The following is an 18,811-nucleotide window of genomic DNA, read 5'->3' on the forward strand; positions in this document are numbered from 1 at the left end:
CTGAGAACCTGTAACAAACCTACTTCAGGTAAGGTGTACAAAGTCCATAAAAAAAATCAAGTGTTAAAATCTGTATAAGAATAAGGAGTGTGTAGGGAGGTGATAGAATGAAGAGACCTTTAGAATAGGACAAATCTGGATTGACATCTCAAATCCGATACTTTCGTGATGACAATAATACATTATCGTAATGAATCTCCATGTCCTTGTTACCAAGATGGAGATAGTGGTTATCAGTCTTTCAAACCTGTGAGGGTTCACATGAGGTAACATACAGAACAGCAGTGCTTACTGCCTGGTGCTAATAGCCCTCAATCAGGTTTATATTATTTGATTAAAATCGTATTAGTGCTAAAATATGGTCAAAACATATTGAAAGTAAACTGCCTTTTATTCTAGCTAAGAAATGTTGACAAAAAGTCATCAAACCAAAAATGTTTAAATATCACATTTTTAATAAAACATTCAGAAAATAAGTAAATTCACTTCTCAGCTGAGCAATAATAGGAAGCTACTTATAATCTCTATTCCTATTTCTAGTTACCTGCGACCATCCGCTAGCACTCAGTCAGAAGCAGCGGGCGCAAGCATATCAACAAGGCCTGTTAAATTGAAGTACACTTCAAACTGTAAACACTTTTGTCACAGTCTTTGTTAAGGAGAAGCCCGGTTCATCTCAAGTGTGCCTGGTCACGTCTTTTGGAAATTCACAATTCTTTTTCACTTATAAAACAAGAATGTTAAAAATAATACCACTACCTACCAAAGAGACAAATCCTACACCACTGCCCACGACTGTCCTTAGCACAACTTGAGGACTGCCGCTCACCTTCTAGCCTTTTCAGTTTGCGTGTTAGTATGGTAATTTCCCACAAGATAGCTGCAAGCATGAGCATGTGGAATAAGATGCTAATAATAATGTCTGAGCTAGCGATGGAACTGGTGTACACATCTGAGAAAAGATAGTGTCAATGAGACCTAACAGCTCAACACTAGTCTTGGTGACACAAAAGTTCTAGGCTGCTGTAGCAGCTAGATATCTAGATGATGAGTCCGGGAACTTCCATGGTCACCTCAGCTCCAACATTAACACTGTATGTTAGCTCGGCCATGATCACATCTTAGAGGAGTGCTGGCCAGGGTGAGATGAGAGCCTGGAGGGTGCATGATGTTCTGAGCTATGTCTGCAGGAGAACTGAAGTACACCACAGACTTCCTCCCACCTCCCACAGAATCTTTAAAAACCTAAACGAAGGGGGAAGCGAGGGGAGGGACAGGGGATGTAAGAAGGAGTTAGGATGAGTCATGCACATGTACCAACTCCACACAAGGAAAACACATGTATATATATATATATATATACATTTTTTTTTTTTTTTTGGTTTTTCTCCGGTACCGGGAACCGAACTCACGACCTTACACTTGCCAGGCAAGCGCTTTTGCCGCTGAGCTAAATCCCCAGCCCCCCACATGTATATATTTAAAGCAAGAGAAAACACAGTTGTAGTAAAACAGACAATAGTGTTAATATGAGAAAATATGGATGGTTTGACACTATGGGGTGAATTTCTTTAAATTCCTGTCTTATACTAGTACTATTTGCTTTTATCACCACTTTTCTAATGGAAAATCATCATCTTAAGCTTTGTTAATAAGATAGTAAAACTGCGGAGATCAAATTGTCTGAAATAATTTAAAAGTTTATAATCTCTCCTTGGATCTAGTGTTTCAAGTATTCAGCATCTATTTTTCTTGAAGACAAAGAATATCGTCTTTACTGTTCATAATATGGTCCTAATGTAAATGTTTCATAAGGTTCATGTTGTGGAAATTCTTGTGTTTTCAAATTCAAAAGGATATCGCTTTGTGACATCTGATATTCTACACATTAATCGAGGTCTTCATAAGTAAATGCAAAGTTGATTTCCTTCCAAACCTAACATTTGGAAATGCGTATTTCTTCTTTGCAACACAAAGTCATTTAGAATATTAATGGCTACATGGAAAGGAAGCTTACCTGGTTGAAACATAGTTCCAGCTTCTTGTTTGCCTGCTCTGGGGACCGCGCCAGCTGTTTTCATAAATGATAATAGAACAGGGTATTAGCCTTACAGAATGTGCTGTCTGTAAAAGAGTTGTATCAGGAAAGTATCCAGTAAAAAAAAGCCTCAAAGCCTAGAGCTGGTCAATATTGGTACTCTGGGTCTTTTAAACCTGGGTCCAATTGAATTAATTAACAAAATTATACCTCATTTTATTAAAAAAGGATTAAGGCAGTGTGCACAAACAAATACCGCATGATTAAAGATGTGCTGATTTAAAAAATCAAATGGAAAGAAAATTAAATTATAAAATAATAAACATTCAAAATGCCATGTATGGCAGGCAGCTGGAATCTGGATTTTTGGAAGAGACCGGCGGGGAAGTGAACTCGGAGTTACTGGCATCCGGAACAGCACTGGAAGTCAGACACTACATGAAGTAACCTAGACATAGCATTCAACGGAGACAAGGATGTGGTCCAGGAAGGAGATCAGACAGAACATTACAAAGCAAGGACAGAAAGAGCTGCCGCAGGGAAGATGGGTGAGGGGGAGGCCAGAAAATGAGATGTGTGTGCTCATGGAAAGCATGCAAAGAAAGTGCTTCAGAGAGCAAGTGGCCCCGCTGGGTTGAAGGCCTCTGGGAATTGAGGTAAAATGAGAAGTGACGACTACATCAGTCTTCCCAGAGATCACCGGCGACCCTGACGAGAACGGTCCTGGTTAAGAAATGAGACTCTCATGGGAGAAGAGAGAAGAAGGTAAAGAAGCAGAAACAGGTTATCAAATTAGGGATTTCAGCCAGGACCAGATGGAGCCAGATGGCACCCCTGCCTGATTAATCATTTGTGTTCTTTTTTCTGGCAGCTTTTCCATCAGTCCCACAAGCAATCCTGTGCACAGGCGAGGAGGAGGGGCCCCTAGCATGAGGGCACAGCCTTGGCTTTTACTCCGGCAGAAGCAGCTCCTCTGGCCTCAGACTGGGCACCTCAGCTGGTGCCCTCTAAGCCCACAGCACTGAGTCTCGGGGCATTACTCCGTGTTGCTACAAGGAGGACCAGCTGGGAGCTTCCCCTCTGCACCCCAAGTGGCAGACTGAAGGTCTCTTCCCCAGTTATACATGGTTCTGTCCTCACGAAGAGCCTTGGGGAATACAATCTTCATCTTCTCTGAGATGTTTTAGCAATTCTAGGAAGACCAGTGCATAGTGGCTGACCTGTGCAGTCCTAGCCTCAGCTCCTCCTGATGGGCAGCTGAAGAAGAGGGAGCATCTAAGAAGAGAAACTCATTTTTGGCGGAAGAGAGGAAGGGAAGGCAGAAACTATGTCTCATTTTGTTGAATCTCTGAAACCATCTATAATCAGCCTGTAATATTTTCTACAGCTTATTTTACCCCTGAGCACACTGATTTCACAGGCATTTTTCATTGTGAGCCACCTGGTTGGTATAAAGATCCCCACCTTTATAAACTGTTCTAGGTCCTCTGACCTCTAACATGTTACGGTTTTCTTCACATAAGATTAAATTCAGGCTGATGCCATTCCCTCAGAGTTCCAAGAAGGCCAGCTTACCTCAACACTTGCTATCAATTCTTCCACAGCTGTGTAGTTAAATTCTGATGACTGCAGATACTTTGGGGCAAAATACAGAAGAATCTCCCTAGGAATATAAGCACAGCAGAAACAGGATTATACTGGGACAAGCAACATAGCCCTTATCTGTTAGAACTGGGTTGTCTCCTGGATATTAAACATCCTGGCAACGGTAAAAATTAGCTTCTCCTAAATGTTTCGTTTTTACCACTGATAGTGAAGTTGTCCTCTGGAGTACCATCTGGCAGAAGGACCTGGGCTGGTTATAAAAGGGCAACAGGATGGCCGTGGGAATGTTCTTCGAACACGGACTGGGTCAAGGACAATGTCTTGCTTATGATACTGTTCTATGATTCTGTCTGAGGTTAAAAATGAAAGAAATGAAGCAAAGGGTACAGTGTATTTCTGCATTATTTCTTAACAACCACACATGAATCTAAAATAAAAAGTTTATTGAAAGAAAGAAAAAAATAAAAAGGAGAGAGAAATGAAAAAGAAAAAAGTGAAAAGGTAACAAAGGGCTCACAATGCCTGGCTGTCCATGACCAACCAGTCCAGTGAAGCCCTGTACCTACTTGAGCGTTCTTTTCTCCAGAGAACTCAACATTGCAGGCTTCATGGATGAGAAGAGGCTGGCTACAGGACTGCTGCCCCTTTTCCCCAAGAAAGTCAAAAAGTTTCTTCCCACCAGAGTTAAACTTCTGAATGTTGGTCCTTACTATGTTGACTGTATAGCCTTTTGTGTTTAGACTGACAGCAAACCAGCAACGGCCCAACAATGTACTCTTAGATAAGCAAATATGCAGAGCTAACATTTGCTGGGGAGAAGGTGACAGGCCAGAGGGTGAGAGAACAGTTCTGGATTAGTTCTGGATTATTCTCAATTAGTTATGTGTACTTCAAAATCTGCACTAAGTATCATCTATGGTTTGGTTTATATTTCTGTAAGTGACAGGCCAACAGATATGTAGAAACTGTTTAAAAATGAAACGCTTTTTCATGTAAAGGTTTTACTAAAATCACAGAAGCTTTTGCGATTTTTCTTTTTTTCCAACCTCATTAACTCCATGATATTCTTGACCCTGTTCTGAAACACAGCCTTTGTCCTATGGAGCCTTATGGAATCTGACATCATGCCCTCCAGCTAGGAAACCAATACATTCTTCCCACTGTGATTCAAACTAGTGCAAAATACAATGTGATAAATGCTTGTGGAGCAGGAGAACAAAGTGCCATAGTACTGAAGAGGGGCCTAACCTGCATTTGGGGATCCCTAAAGGAGAGCAGGACTTAGACAAGGCAATAGGGAACGAGAAGGATGCATTCCAACCCACCAGAACCCTATTTAAGTCCTTATTTTCAGGTGTAGACTCAGAAATACGGTACGTTCCATAAACCAAAGAAATTCCCCCTCACAGGGATCATTTCACATTATCTCACCTCACCAAACTGTTCCACAGTAATGTAAGGACAGTGTAGTTATCTAAAGGTCAGTTCAACCTCCCTTGTGGATTGCCTTAGTTACTTTTCTCTCATTGCTGAGACAAAATACCTAATCCAAAATTAAGGGAGGAGAGCTTTATTTAGCTCACAGTTTGTGGAGGTTTCGGTCCATAGTCAGCTGGCTCCAAGGCAGAGAGGCACATGGCAGAAGGGTTACAGCTCATGGAGGTGGAAGACAGCAAAAACAACAAGAGCAAAAAAGGGGCAAAAGGGAGGATCAAGCCTCTTTTCTTCCTTTATATTGTATGCAGAATACCTGCCCTAGGGCTGGTGTAGCATTCATATCCCCAACCCCAGCACTAGTCAATGAAAATATCACAAACTCTAGATTCAGCCACCTCCAAAATACCTGCTCCCTATGACCACAGGAGGCTTTGGGGGGACATCTAGACACAAACCATAGCATTCTGTCCCTGATTCCCAAAGACTCATGTACATCCCTTTATGTAAAACACGTTTAGTCCATCTCTCAGAGTTGCCAAATTTGTAACAGTTTCAGTATTTCTAAAAAGTCCAACTCCCAAGCCTCCTCTGAGATGTAAGGCAAATTCATAGCTATGAGCCCCTGTATAAATGAAAAGAAAGTTAAACACTTATATAAAGACACAAGGTAAACATTTCCATTCTAAAGGTTACAAACAGGGGGATACAACAGATTGGGACCAAAGCAAGTGCAAAATCCAGCAAGGGAAACATTAAGTCCTGTAGCTCTATGTGCAGCATCTGAGACACTCTGTGGCATGCTGTGAGCTCCAGAGGGGCTGCGTGTCTCTGCCCCTACAGCACTTGTGGTGGTTGCTGCTCCCACGACTTCTCTCTTTTTTAGCCTTGTGTTCTACGCTTTTTTCCCATGAAATGATTTTTAGCAAAACGATCACTACAGAATATTTAAGCCAGTACTGAACAAAGTTTAAATATGAACACATTTCACTTTCAGAGTATTCAGTTGATAAGAGTACAGTGATTTTAGGCACTAACAGGTCTATGTGTTCATTATGGAGATGGTTTCTGGGGAATTTTAATCGATTCTATTGATTCCTAATCTCAGAAGCTGAGGCACACCTAATCAAAAAATCTCCCTTTTGGTCACATGTAATTCATTAAAATTTACTAGAAATGTTACACTTATGAAGAATAAAAATTAGCCAAATGAATAAAAAGAAAACTACCACATTGAAGGAGAAAATTTATGCAACTGATAAGTAACTATGGATGCAAATTCTGATGCCGCACACTTGGACAGGTGTCTCCAGGTCTCACAGTATGAGAGTGGGGAAAGAGAGCTGGCTATGGCTGAAGTCAAGGATCTTAGGTGTAACTCCCAGCCAGTCCTTAATAGATGTGTAATTGCCTGTGTGACTTTTGATGTGTTACTTAGTTTTTCTATGCTTCAGTTTGCTCAAACATTAAAAAAAATTAAAAATACCATGCTTGGAAGTTTACAGAAGTAAGAAGCTAATTCATAAAAGTATATGCGTGAGTGCCCAAAACATAACAAAAGCTCAAAAATGATAGCTGTTACTATAATCAAGTAAGCCTGGTTTACCTGTAGCAATGGCTTCATCATTGGAAATGGGGTCCCATGCAAAATTCTTAATGATATTCATATATTTATTTACATATACACAGACAGACATGAATCCATGGACACATACACACATGCATACAAACATAAATATGTATGTTTATGATTTATTGTATGCCACTGATCCTTAATGACCAGTTGATAGGCCTGAATCTTAGAACCAGTTAACAACCAACCAAGACTTGAATTTATGGTCAACCAACAGTAAAGCTAAGGACGTTAAGTATTAATTTTGGAATGCTGACATCAAGAACTCATTGGAGAATCCCATTTTTTAAGGAGTCAATTGAAGGAGCTTATGATGTCCAACCAGATCCCTGGACCTTGTACCATCTCCTGACATCTGTACAATGCTGAGGTCCTACTTCTGGCTCATTACCAGGCTAGTGCAACCTGCCAACTCAGGCCCTTTTGTTGGTCAGAACTTGGTGATTAGGAAGGGAGCATGCAGAATTCACTGTCCCATCAATGACTTGTCTCACTGAAGATAAACACGAGTGTTTCCTTTCTCCTGGGGTAGGTCTGGTGTTAAGCATGAATCTGAAAGGACTGCAGGTAGGGCTCTCTCACCCGTATAAACATAGCCCTGCAGCCTGGGGCAGCTGCTGAGTTGACTTTGTTCTAGAGTGGTCTACAGAGGTTGTTGCTCCTTATATTTGTGTCACACCTCCATATTTCTCTTTTTTCTGCCCCTGTGTTATGGTCTGATCTGGGATGTCCCCCAAGGCCATATGGTCTGTCTGGCTGCCCGGTGATGGCACGGCTGGGAGGTGGGGCAGTGATGGAGGAATTCAGTCACTGGAGACATGCCTCTGAAGGATAGATTTTGTCCCTGGTCCTCCCTCCCCTCCTGCTCTGCTTCTGCCTGCTGTGAGGAGCAGCTTCCTCTGCTGCACTCTCCCACCACTTTGGTGTTCTGCTTCACCTCAGGCCTACAGCAATCCGATCAGGCAACCACAGACTGAAGCCACTGAAACCGTAAGCCAAAATGACCTTTCTTCATTAAGCTGATTTTCTCAGGTATTTTGTCACAGTAACAAAAAGCTGAGACACTTTCTGTTCTTGGAGAACTCTCACATTCAGAGGGATTCTGTTGGTCACTGCTACTGAAAAACAAGTAACCATCCTCAGACGATACTGTTCCAGCTAAGGGCATGCGGTGCGTCTTTGGCCCATGGCCTCTTACTCCAGAGAGTCGCCTCATAGTCTGTGAACCCACAAAACTAATGGGGGTGCTAATTTAGTGCTTATGCTCAGACCCACACCCCTACCCTCCCATATGATGTCTGATGCCCTGTTCCCTTTGCAGACTTCACTTGACTGTAAAGCCCTCTCTTCTCAGCATCCTGAATCCTCAGCTTCACTCCATCCCTGTCTCTCTCCTCTGAGAACTGAGATCCAGTCATTTAAATTCCTCAAATGATCATGTCCACAAATGTCAACATCCTACACTGGGCCAATAACCCCTCCATTTTCTTCAATAAAACAAGTTCAGTATCTAAAATTACAAAAATAGACTTAAAAAACCATACAAGTATCATGAAGGGTTTTTGTGAACTGACAGGAAAAGGTCACAAGAAAACTCAGTCAGAATTTTGTATCCCATTAAGGGAGGATGAAGAGTTCCCGTAATGCTGGGCCCACACCGGCAGGCGCTTAGTGGCTGCAGTGCTATTTCAAGGGACAGTTGTCGCGTGGTGTACCCAGTTCAGGAAGTTAGGAGACGAGTCACAGGGTCAAGCCCTCGAATTTATGCAGTAACATTACCACTCAATAGGGGAAAACACACAGAAGAGAGGAACTGCCACTGCTTATAAAGAATGTGGAAAATCTTTAGTGATTTCCTTTACCTTAAAATCGCTATCAGTTTTTTCACTGTTTCCTTGACAGTCGTGCTTGGAGAAGACGTTGTTGGCAAAGAAGCAATTTTACTCCAGCCACTCACAGGGACTGTGGCTTTGTGTCCGGATCTTACACTTAAATCTTCCACAGCCTCCTTGGGCAAGCTGAGGTTAATGATTTCAAAGCAAGAACCACATTAGATGTTAGTTACTTCAGGAACAATAACATGCAACATTATGAAATATTAATAAACAAATGAAATCAACCATATAAATTTCATGCTAAAAATTACCACATAGGTAGTTATATAAAAACATTCTTAATTAGAATAATTACCAATCATTCCTGTCATATATTGTTTCTGGGCTTCTGGGTAGTCACAATTAAATAGAACTGGTGACAAATTATTCTTACAGTGGTCATATAGCACTTGTCTTTACTCTGTGAAATAGACTTAAATGCTGTTTTAGAATGGGATAAATATGCAGAACTAAAACAAAAAATGAACCAAGGTAGTTAGAAGAAATATTTAGTAATGATCTGGGGGACAAGCGTTTCCAGTGAAGAGGAATGATCCCAGCACAGAAAGCTCAAGGGCTGTTCAGGAAGAATGAGACAGGCAAAGCTGCCAGGATGGAGTAGCAGGTCCTAGCGGGGAAGCGGGAAGGGAAGGAGAGGTGGGCGGTGGCCTAGGGAGTGAACCGAGCTCTTCTGAGTGCAGTGAGCACTACCACGAGAAGGTGGCATGCGTCAGATCCAAGTTTTGTTTGTTTGTTTGTTTGGTTTTTTTCCGGTACCAGGAATCGAACTCATGACGTTGCACTTGCTAGGCAGGCGCAGTGCCACTGAGCTAAATCCCCAGGCCTGAGATCCAAGTTTTAAAAGGACAACTGGCTGCCGAACAAAAAGTAAGTCGTGGTGAGTGTGAACCAACAGTGCAGTGTGTTATGAGACCAGCAGAACGGCAGGAATAGAAAATGCAAGAGGCCGAGGATGGTAAAGCATGGGAGGAGAAGATGTGTACATGGGGACAGGTCAGACCACGCAGGGTTTTATTTGTCAAGGAATAAAAGTTTTATAATCTTTCATGCTCATACCTATAAATTAAGGTCTTTAGAGCTCTAGAGAGGTTTTTTTTTTTATGTCTACTCTTGGAAGGCCTTTTGAAAATGGCTAATAGCTTCTATCAGATGGAATGTGCTGTTACTGTCAATAGTTCTTCGGTATTAATTGTACTGTCCAACTTCAGCTGCTTTTATATTTATTTATTTTGGTACCAGGAATTGAACGTAGGATCTTTCGCCTGCCAGGCAGGTCTTTGTGCCGTTGAGCTATATCCCTGACCTGTTCAGTTGATTTTAAAATTAAGAACATAATATAAGCTAATTACTTAGTTGTCTGTTAAAGAATACTCATATAATGTCTGAATGTTCATTAACTATAACCTTCCTTATGCTAAAATTTTATTTTATTTTATTTTATTTTTTTCCCTCCGGTACGAGGAACCGAACTCACGACCTTGCGCTTGCCAGGCAGGCGCTTTTGCTGCTGAGCTAAATCCCCAGCCCCGCTAAAATTTTATTAAGGAATTCTTTTGCTGTTTTTTTTTTTTATTATTATTTTGAGGATGCCTGAAATTCATACTGGTGTTGGGAATGGATGGTAAAATGCCCTACGTGAGAGCACAGGGAATTGCTCTCTGAATCTCTTTTTCCTTCTATCAACTAATAATAGGGCTGACCTCTCAGAGCTGCGGTGAGGACTGAATGAGATGTATAAAAAACATACCTCAGTGCTCAGCACTAGTGTTTGTGAATGGTACCTAACAGTTACTATGGCAATCTTTACCATCAGTAGCATTAATAATCCATTTGATAAATTTCATTAAGACTGTCTGACTTAGATTGTAGTTCTAACACTCATATTATATTTATCAAATGGAAAAAACAAAATTTCATGAAGACCTGAATTAATACACACACAGACACACACAGACAGTTGTTTTAGTGTCTGCATAGATTTAAAAATTTAACTTGTTTTAATAAGTGATTCTAGACCTCATGGGTTACTCGTGAAAAGGCATAATGAGAGCCTTATCGGGGGGAATTATATCATTTACTGAACCAATAAATATTGAATGTCAACTATAAGTCAAGTGCCATTCTGGGTATGAGGGGCAGAAAGGTGAACAAGACAGACCCTGTTGGAGCGAGATAGCTTTAACAGAAGCTAGAGAAAACAACCAAACTAGAAAGAAAACGGGAAAATAAACAGATGAGTAACTGACTTGCTTTAAAACTCTCAGCCAGGTGTGGTGCCGCACTCCTGCAATCCCAGCACTCGGGAGGCTGAGGCAGGAGGATTGCTGCGAGTTCGAGACCAGCCTGGGCTACAAAGTGAGCTCAAGCCCAGCCTGAACAGCACAGCGAGACCCTGTCTCAAAAAGACTAAATAAATAAATAAATGAATAAAAGTTTAAAAAAACAAAAAAAGCACGTGTGTGTACTTTGGAACATATAAACTAGGGTGATTTCACAGAGTGTAACACGTCACGGCGGAAGGGCTATTTCAGATGAAGCCATCAGGGGCGACCTCGCGGAGGTGCAGTCACGAAAGCGATGAGTCCGGCCCCTGTTGTAAGAGCAGATATGCCACGCCAAGAAGCCGGCCAGCGGGACAGCGCCACTTGACAGTGTGTCAGAACAAGGCTGGGCTTCGCTGAAGTTCAACGGATGATGATACAACGTGGCCACCGCCAGGGGGCGCGGTGAGCTCCTGAGCTTGCCTAGGAGCAGAAGGAAGACCAGAGGGAGAGGATACCCGAACTGGGACTGGAACCAGGGAGCCTTCAAGCGCAGGAAGGGGAGGGGAGGAGATGGAAGGACGGGGCAAAAGAGAACTGTAAGACATTGAGAGCTTCTGGGAAGCAAAGCGGGCACTCAAAGGAGGGGCAGGGCTGGAGGGGAGCGGGGCGAGCCAGGCTTGAGTGCAGGGGCGAAGCCGGGGCCAGTGCTGGAACCACCTGTCAGCAAGAGGACGAAAAGAAAAGTCTCTGCTTGTGCTTAGTCCAGGCAGCCGCTGTGCCACGACACAGAACTGGATCAGAGAGACGATCCCAACGCCCGGAAGCAGCTTGGCACATTTACAGAGGAGGATAACGCTCTGTCTTCTTGAAAGCAATTTTTAAATTCTACTGGGAGTCTAAAATATCCAGTCGATTTTATGACTGGCAGGATTCTCATGTCAAGAAAATTCCAGAAGGCAATGCTTGTAGTAATTTCATGTGTGTTTGACAGCAAGTCAGTGAGTTACACAGGGAAATAATCAGTTCGTGGTTTCATCGTCATAGCGTGCCCGATACGGCAGGAACAGGTGTGTGACGCGTTCGGTTCTCCGACTGCACCGCAGCGGTTGGAACCGGCTGCTTCCTGTGGGTAGGAAGCTGAGCCTGCTTGGGTTCACTGTTCCCACCTTTTCCCAAAACAAATCAAAAGGGTTGGGGATAAAAGGTGAATTTCTATTCTGTTTTTGTCTCTTTTGAAAATTCTGATCCATTCTTAATTTCCTCTACTGCTATTATTTTCTCTCCTCGTGTATTTAAACATTGGCAGTGACTTTTCATCAGTGTAACTGCGCTCACTTGGAATCTGTGTAATTACAGCACACGTACCTTTTGAGCTGAGGTGATGAAGGGTTTCCTTCTGTTGCTGGAGCATCTCTGTACAGCTTTTGTTTTCCTTTAAAAGAATATAGACAAAATGAGGACAATTATATCTTGATGAGGACACAATAAACTGAACCAACAGAAATGTTACATAATTTGCATTTGTATTCAAACACCTACTTTAAACTGTACCAATTTTAAGGCAACTTATATTCTTAGGGTAATTTATAATAAGTTTTAATGAAGTATATACAATAATTCAAGGGAGGCCTGGGGATTTAGCTCAGCAGCACAGCACCTGCCTGGCAAGCGCGAGGTCATGAGTTCAATTCCCGGTACCAGAAAACAAAACAAAACAAAAAAATAATAATAATTCAAGGGGCTAGGGCCGAGGACATAGCTCAGCAGCACAGCACTTGCCTGACAAGTGCGAGGTCCTGAGCTCAATTTCCGGTACCAAAAATAATAATAATCATAATTAAAATTAAAAAGGCTACATACCTTGCTTAATTTTTTTTTTTTTTTTTTTTTTTTTTTTTTTTTTTTTTGGTTTTTCTCCGGTACCGAACTCACGACCTTGAGCTTGCCAGGCAGGCGCTTTGCCGCTGAGCTAAATCCCCAGCTCCCCTTGCTTAATTTTTTAATTTATTATCATTATAGATATCAGTTGTATCATTATAATAGATATCAGTTGTACAAATTAATGGGGTCCACTGATACTTTTATGCATGCAAACATTGTGCACTTATTGTAAGCTGGTTTTGGGGGAGTAATTTTTAATGGGTTTATGGTAACTGAGCAGGATTACTCAGACTTCTACCCTCCCCACCTTCTGCTGGGACAATGCCGTCTCTCCACTCTAATATCCCATTCTTCCCACTTTGCATTAAGGTTCACAGACATTCCCACGCATCACCGTGAAAAATGTGTGTCCAGTAGCGTTGGAGTTCAAAGCAGGAAGAGACTTTGGGTTATCCAGTCTCTTTTCACAAGATTTGCTGCGAGGTCACAGTACGTAGAAACTTTAAGATTTTTAGAGTTGGTTAAGAATGTCTTGGGGACAGTATAAGCAATGAGTCAATGTGTCTGTCTTTCATCTGCCTCTACAGCTCTTTATTATAACGGCCAGACAGCTTTTTCCACTAAGTAAGCCTTTGTCCACAGGTTTAGGGGTATTGAAGACCATGTAAAGTGGTAGGGCAACAAAAGAAGTTTTAGACAGTGGGTGAATGTTTGAGGGTCTGCCACGCTCCTTAAGGAAAACAACAAAGAGCTTTCTCACACACACAGTAGGCACATCAGCGTTACTCGCTGGCTTGAATAAAAAACAATTTTTTTAACTCAGCCTCATCCTGCCAAGCCCTGGATGAGTATTTAAAATTAAATATTAATTTCAAGATCAAAATTATATTAACGATTTTTCCATTACAATCTGGAAATCCAACAGAGCTGTACTTGAAGGTATAGTAATAGTTTGAAACATCTATAAAAGATTAGCTTTCAAATTAAGGGAGTGGATTTAAAATTAAAAAATTTTTTAAAAAGAAATCTTGATTGTAGAGTTGCAAATTGCCTTCATTAAGATGAGAAAGAAAAAGCGTGATTTCTCAGAAACCTAACTAATGGGTTCAAACATAAAGATTGCGAATTAATAGCTGATTAGGTTACCTAAGCAACAGAGTATGCAGGAAGGATGAGCTTAGTACCAAAAGTGAACACAAAATATGGAGTGGATGGATACAGAAAAGGACAGGGAAGGAGAAAGTCAGATGAACTGAGGCTCACCAAGCAGACTGAGAAGGGCTTTGAAACTAAAATAAAAACAGCAGCAGGGCTGGAGATATAGCTCAGTGGTACAAGCACCTACCTAGCAAGCGCGAGGTCCTGAGTTTGATCCCCAGTACTGCCAAAAACAAAACAAAACAACAAAACAAAAATGGCAATGGAAATAATGCACAGACAGCTCAAGCCTCAGGACATAATAGTAAATAAAAGAAAGAATGGAACAGTAAGAATATAATGCACAATAAAAGAATGACAGTAATGATGAACACTAAGAAAGTGAAATATTTTGAGCTTAATTTGTTCCTGTTTCTTTGTATGGTGGCTTGAGTATTATAGATGCTTATAAAGTTCATGCTCTAGTAAGTTCAAGTCCCGCTGGAAGTACACTACATCCCATGGGCATGAAAGAGCTAGTCAATAAGCACTTATTAGATGAAATATTCTTAGGGATTGCAGAGGAGTCATGAAAAGCAGGAAAGGCACTGAATGAATGAAAACAGGATAATATCTGAACTTTCAAAGCAGATTCTGAAAATTACAGACCAGATTCTCCAAATTAGAGAGCTTGTATCTGGCAAAATGCTAGGCAGAATTTAAGCAGAAGCGAAGCGTAGGTCTGCGGGAATTGCAGGCAGTGTGGCAATTTTAGGGACACTTCTCTCAGCCAGGACGTGTTCTCTGCTCCCCCGAAACATGAAACTGACAGCACATCCACCCTGCATCCTTGCTCTCACTTCCGGAAAGACCAATTTAAGTTTTTAAAAATCGAAGCTTTTGGATTTGTCCAATGACCCACAAGCCTCTGATCTACTTCTTGGGATACCACATAAGGCACATTGACAATGGTCAAAGCATTACCGCTAGATCTCTGTGAGCTGAATTGTTCTTACCTTTGCTTAGGACAGGAGCTTCCTTTTTCTCTTTCTTTAATGAAACATCAGCGTCGTTTTTATCCAAAACCTGAAAAACAAGCTCTTTATTTAACCCTGCGCAGACACACAGGACGTATTACAGGGCTGAGGAAAGACAGGGGCAAAGTTCACAACACAGACGAGACAGTGCTACAGCGGTACGGTGATGAGCATGCTTTGAAGGAACAGCATGGGACACTGTAGAAAACGACACTGCCTTGTATCTCAGGAAGACTGCACTGTCCGTATCCTGCTTACCACTATCTTTTCTTTAAAAGGATATCACGGATCTATCAGTATTTGTACAGATTTTAAAAATTAACAACTTATATAGATGCAACAAGTCTCCAACAAGGTCCAGGGTTTGATTCACCAGGAACAATCACGAAGCCTCGGTCACTTTGAGGAGGATCCTTATGCTTTGGGTTGCTGCAAAGCACACACAGGAAAGGAGCTCGGCATCAGGGCAAGGGTGCTAGGTAGGGGAGGGCAGGCCCGAGTTAAGACCTAGACCCCAATGCATGGTGGGTAAGCACATGGGGCCAGGAAGGAAGAGTTCACCTGCAGTGAGTGCTGGAGCAGGGGCAGCTAATCCTCGGATGGAACCTCAGGGATGCCGCGTGAGGGGGCTGCCTGGCCTCCACATGTTAGATACAGGAGGAGAGGGCAGCTGGAGCCTGGAGTGAGGCTGTGCGTGTGTGATGCGGAGACAGAGTGGGGATTGGGGGATAGCTGGGGGATGGCAGTGCCATTCACAGCCATGTGTCAGTTTCAAAATCCTATCAGTGAAAGAAAGAAGGGGAAATATGTATATGGATCACTAGGATAACTGTACTGCTGATGTCTAATGGTTTATTGAAAGGAACAGTTAATGCTTAAATTTTTTTGATGAATTTTGCACGCTTATATCTGGTAATCTGAATAACTAATCTCAAGGCAACAATATGCAATAGAACCACCACTGGTGAATTCCTACCATCTTGTCTAGTGAAGCTCTGTATCATTTCTAATGTTTTTTATTATTCTTTATTCTCCTGAATTGTTTGATCAGTCTTGTATTCTTACATCTGGTAATCTGAGCAACTTCACTGAAGATAACAATATATAGTATAACAACCACTATTAATTCCTATCATTCTGTTTTGAAACACTGTGTCATTTTTACTGCTTTTGCTTTGTTTTGTCTATGTTGTGGTTATTTTGTTCTTGTTTTATTATTCTTTTTAAAATAAAAAAAAACCTCTGCTATAAAAGGCTCGCTTAAAAAAACCTTGCATCTTTGGAATACAGTTAATAGAGTTTGCTTTTGTTTGCCTTTTTTTTTTTTTTTTTTTTTTTTTTTTGAGATGGCATCTCACTTTGTAATCCCGGCTGGCTTTGAACTCATTATGTAGCTTCTGGTGGCCTCAAGCTGGCAGTGAGTCTCCTGCCTCAGCCTCTCAATTGCTAGGATTACAGGTGTACATCACCAAGTCCATCTGAAATATAGTTCTTTAGCTGAGGGAAGAAGGGGGAGTGGAGCGGGCAGAGAGGACATGAATGCAGGAATTATGTGCATTCCCTTCAGGGAAAGAGAACCCAAAATGTTCTCTTTACGTAGTTTGCAAATCTTTGAGAAGGCACAGAAAATGGGCATAAGGCAAATCGACATCTGAAAATCACAGAGACCCAGGTGAGTGCCCTATCTCTGATACCTGGTGTGAGCAGCGAGTTGTCAGTTGCCTTGAAGCCTGTTCAGTGCTAGGTATCCGCTCCTTTTCCACCTAACCTGCTAGCCAAGTTTGACATGGACAGGGGTCAACGCACCTCTTGTTCCCATCCCAGAAAACAAAGCCGGATTTCAACATAGCACTCTGGAAGCCGCTCTGTCAGGTTAAGTGGGCACACATCTAGCTTAGCAAGAAAATAACTTTGCAGCTAGCTGTCCATCACTGCTGCTTTTATTTCACCCAAACAGAAAGCAAGAAAAGCCTTACAGAAAGGTAACTAAACATTTTCAAGCTAATATTGTCCATTTCAAAAAGTTTTATAGTTATACTGTGAGTGTATACCCCAGGGGACAATTAAAATGCATATTTTTAAAGGTTCCTCTTGTAAAAATCTTGAAAGTGACTTGAAAACGTGTGCCTAGTTTACTTCTGCTGTAACATAAAATCTAAAGTTATTTTCTGATGCTCTAATATATAAAGAAAATCCACACGATATTAAGTGTCTCCAACTTTTGACTAAATATTTTTGACCAATTTATTAAGACCAAAGATTATTTTTCACAACACTCAGAAATAGCCACAGATAAGCTTACGAGAAGAACTACTTAATGGCTTTAGTTACAGTCACTGTACTGCAACCATGATGATCCTATTCACAATGTGTTAATTTTTCTTCAGTAAGGTTTTCTGATGGTGAAATTGGACAAAATGGAAGCATCCACTTTTAACAGAAATGACATTACTTCCAGCAGAGAACATCTGCTGTTAGTGTTGTTAATGCAGCCTCATGAAATTAATTATTTTTGCATTCTACTGTTCAGCTCTGTCCTGTGAGCTCTGTCTTGCTAAGGCTGCTTTTATCAGGATGATGTATATCCCTCATCTCAAAGACGTCGAGTGTACCAAGATTTACCATTTATATGGCGGGAGGAACGTCTACTTTTCCTTTCCTGTGTCTGCTTTATTCTTCCCATTGAAAGTACAGACATGTTTAAAACGTGTGGATAAATTCACTGCCTAGAGCATTTTCCTTTAAATAACACTGTATAAATATCTAACTCTGGAGAATTCTGCCTTCTATTAAACTGTAGTTATAGCTTTGAGCATCTGAATATTTGCAAGGTGAGACAAGATACACAGTTTTCTTTTGGAAAATATGGTATATTTCTATCGTACGAAGTTCTTTCCTATGCATTAATTCGCTTCATCATAGAAATATTCTTCAGTCACTTAGGCTTAACTGGCATTTACACTCTGCAGTTTGGTGGTATCTCTTTCCTAAGATTTTTGCCTAAATAGTTAAACAGAGAATACCTCCCCTCCCACACAGTAAGTGAGATTACAGTTAAATCCTAACATGAGATTTAAAATACTTTAATCACGGTTATGTTAACAATGAACAGGGTGAGAGCTCTGTGTTCTCCAAGGGATACAACAGATCTGTATAATACACCACATGCTCAGTTTTGTAATCCATTTAAGAGGGGAAATCATAAATAAGTTAGAGAAAGAAGAAAAAGAATGTACCACAGGCAGCTCTACAGCATCTATTTAATTTTTGTTAAGGAAACTTAAGAACTGGATGATATCACTTCATCAGTTTTCTTTTCTTCCATTTTTCTGCCCTTCTACCCTCATCCCAAGTGCAGACTATTGTTCACGTGGACTCATAAAAGCTGCCTATCTGCCAAATTCAGCGACTCTCTCCCTTGTCGGATCTCTGCAGTTAACACTGCATTCTAGGTGACTGTCCTTCATTTATTAATTTCTTCTCTAGAACTGAGTTCCCAGTATGGGAACTGTTGTAGAAAAAAGTCCCAAGTCCTGCCTTCATCTAGGGAAGGAAAAAGATATTAAGTAAGAAGATGAATCTGCAATACAGTATCAGGTAAAGTAAGTTTCATGAAGAAAACAAACACAGATGAGAGAGAAACTTAGACTCCTGCATAATCGGACCCAGTGCTCCCTGTTCTCACCCCACACCCTCCACTCCTCCTCCGCGAACGCTTTCCACTGACACGCCAGCCACTCCTCTTGAGATCTGTGGCTTATCACACTGTAGGCTTGCCTGTCCCCTGCCTTTTTCTAGGCTTTCTGCAAATATCCGTTCCATGGGGCCACGCTCGACCACAGTGCCTACAATTGCAACCCATGTTCACCACGTGCCAACCCTGATGC

The 18,811-nt window shown here is 41.4% G+C and overlaps 1 protein-coding gene across 4 annotated transcripts in view; it reads right to left on the reverse strand.

The window, feature by feature from the left end:
• The window catches only part of Morc1 (MORC family CW-type zinc finger 1), a 184,072-nt gene that overhangs the window by 9,639 nt on the left and 155,622 nt on the right, over positions 1-18,811 (reverse strand). For 3 of the 4 annotated variants that reach the window (XM_013515035.1, XM_013515033.1, XM_013515036.1), the window contains 5 exons: positions 14,904-14,973; positions 12,235-12,301; positions 8,573-8,728; positions 3,614-3,701; positions 2,018-2,071 (listed from right to left, as the gene is read on the reverse strand). In XM_013515035.1, coding sequence (XP_013370489.1) covers positions 2,018-2,071; positions 3,614-3,701; positions 8,573-8,728; positions 12,235-12,301; positions 14,904-14,973 — 435 coding nt within the window. The remainder of the gene's footprint in view (positions 1-2,017; positions 2,072-3,613; positions 3,702-8,572; positions 8,729-12,234; positions 12,302-14,903; positions 14,974-18,811) is intronic. The other variant, XM_013515034.1, reaches the window with a different exon arrangement.

Source organism: Chinchilla lanigera, unplaced genomic scaffold (genome assembly GCF_000276665.1).
Source record: "Chinchilla lanigera isolate Chin_1 unplaced genomic scaffold, ChiLan1.0 scaffold00026, whole genome shotgun sequence".
NCBI classification, from domain to species: Eukaryota; Metazoa; Chordata; class Mammalia; order Rodentia; family Chinchillidae; genus Chinchilla; species Chinchilla lanigera.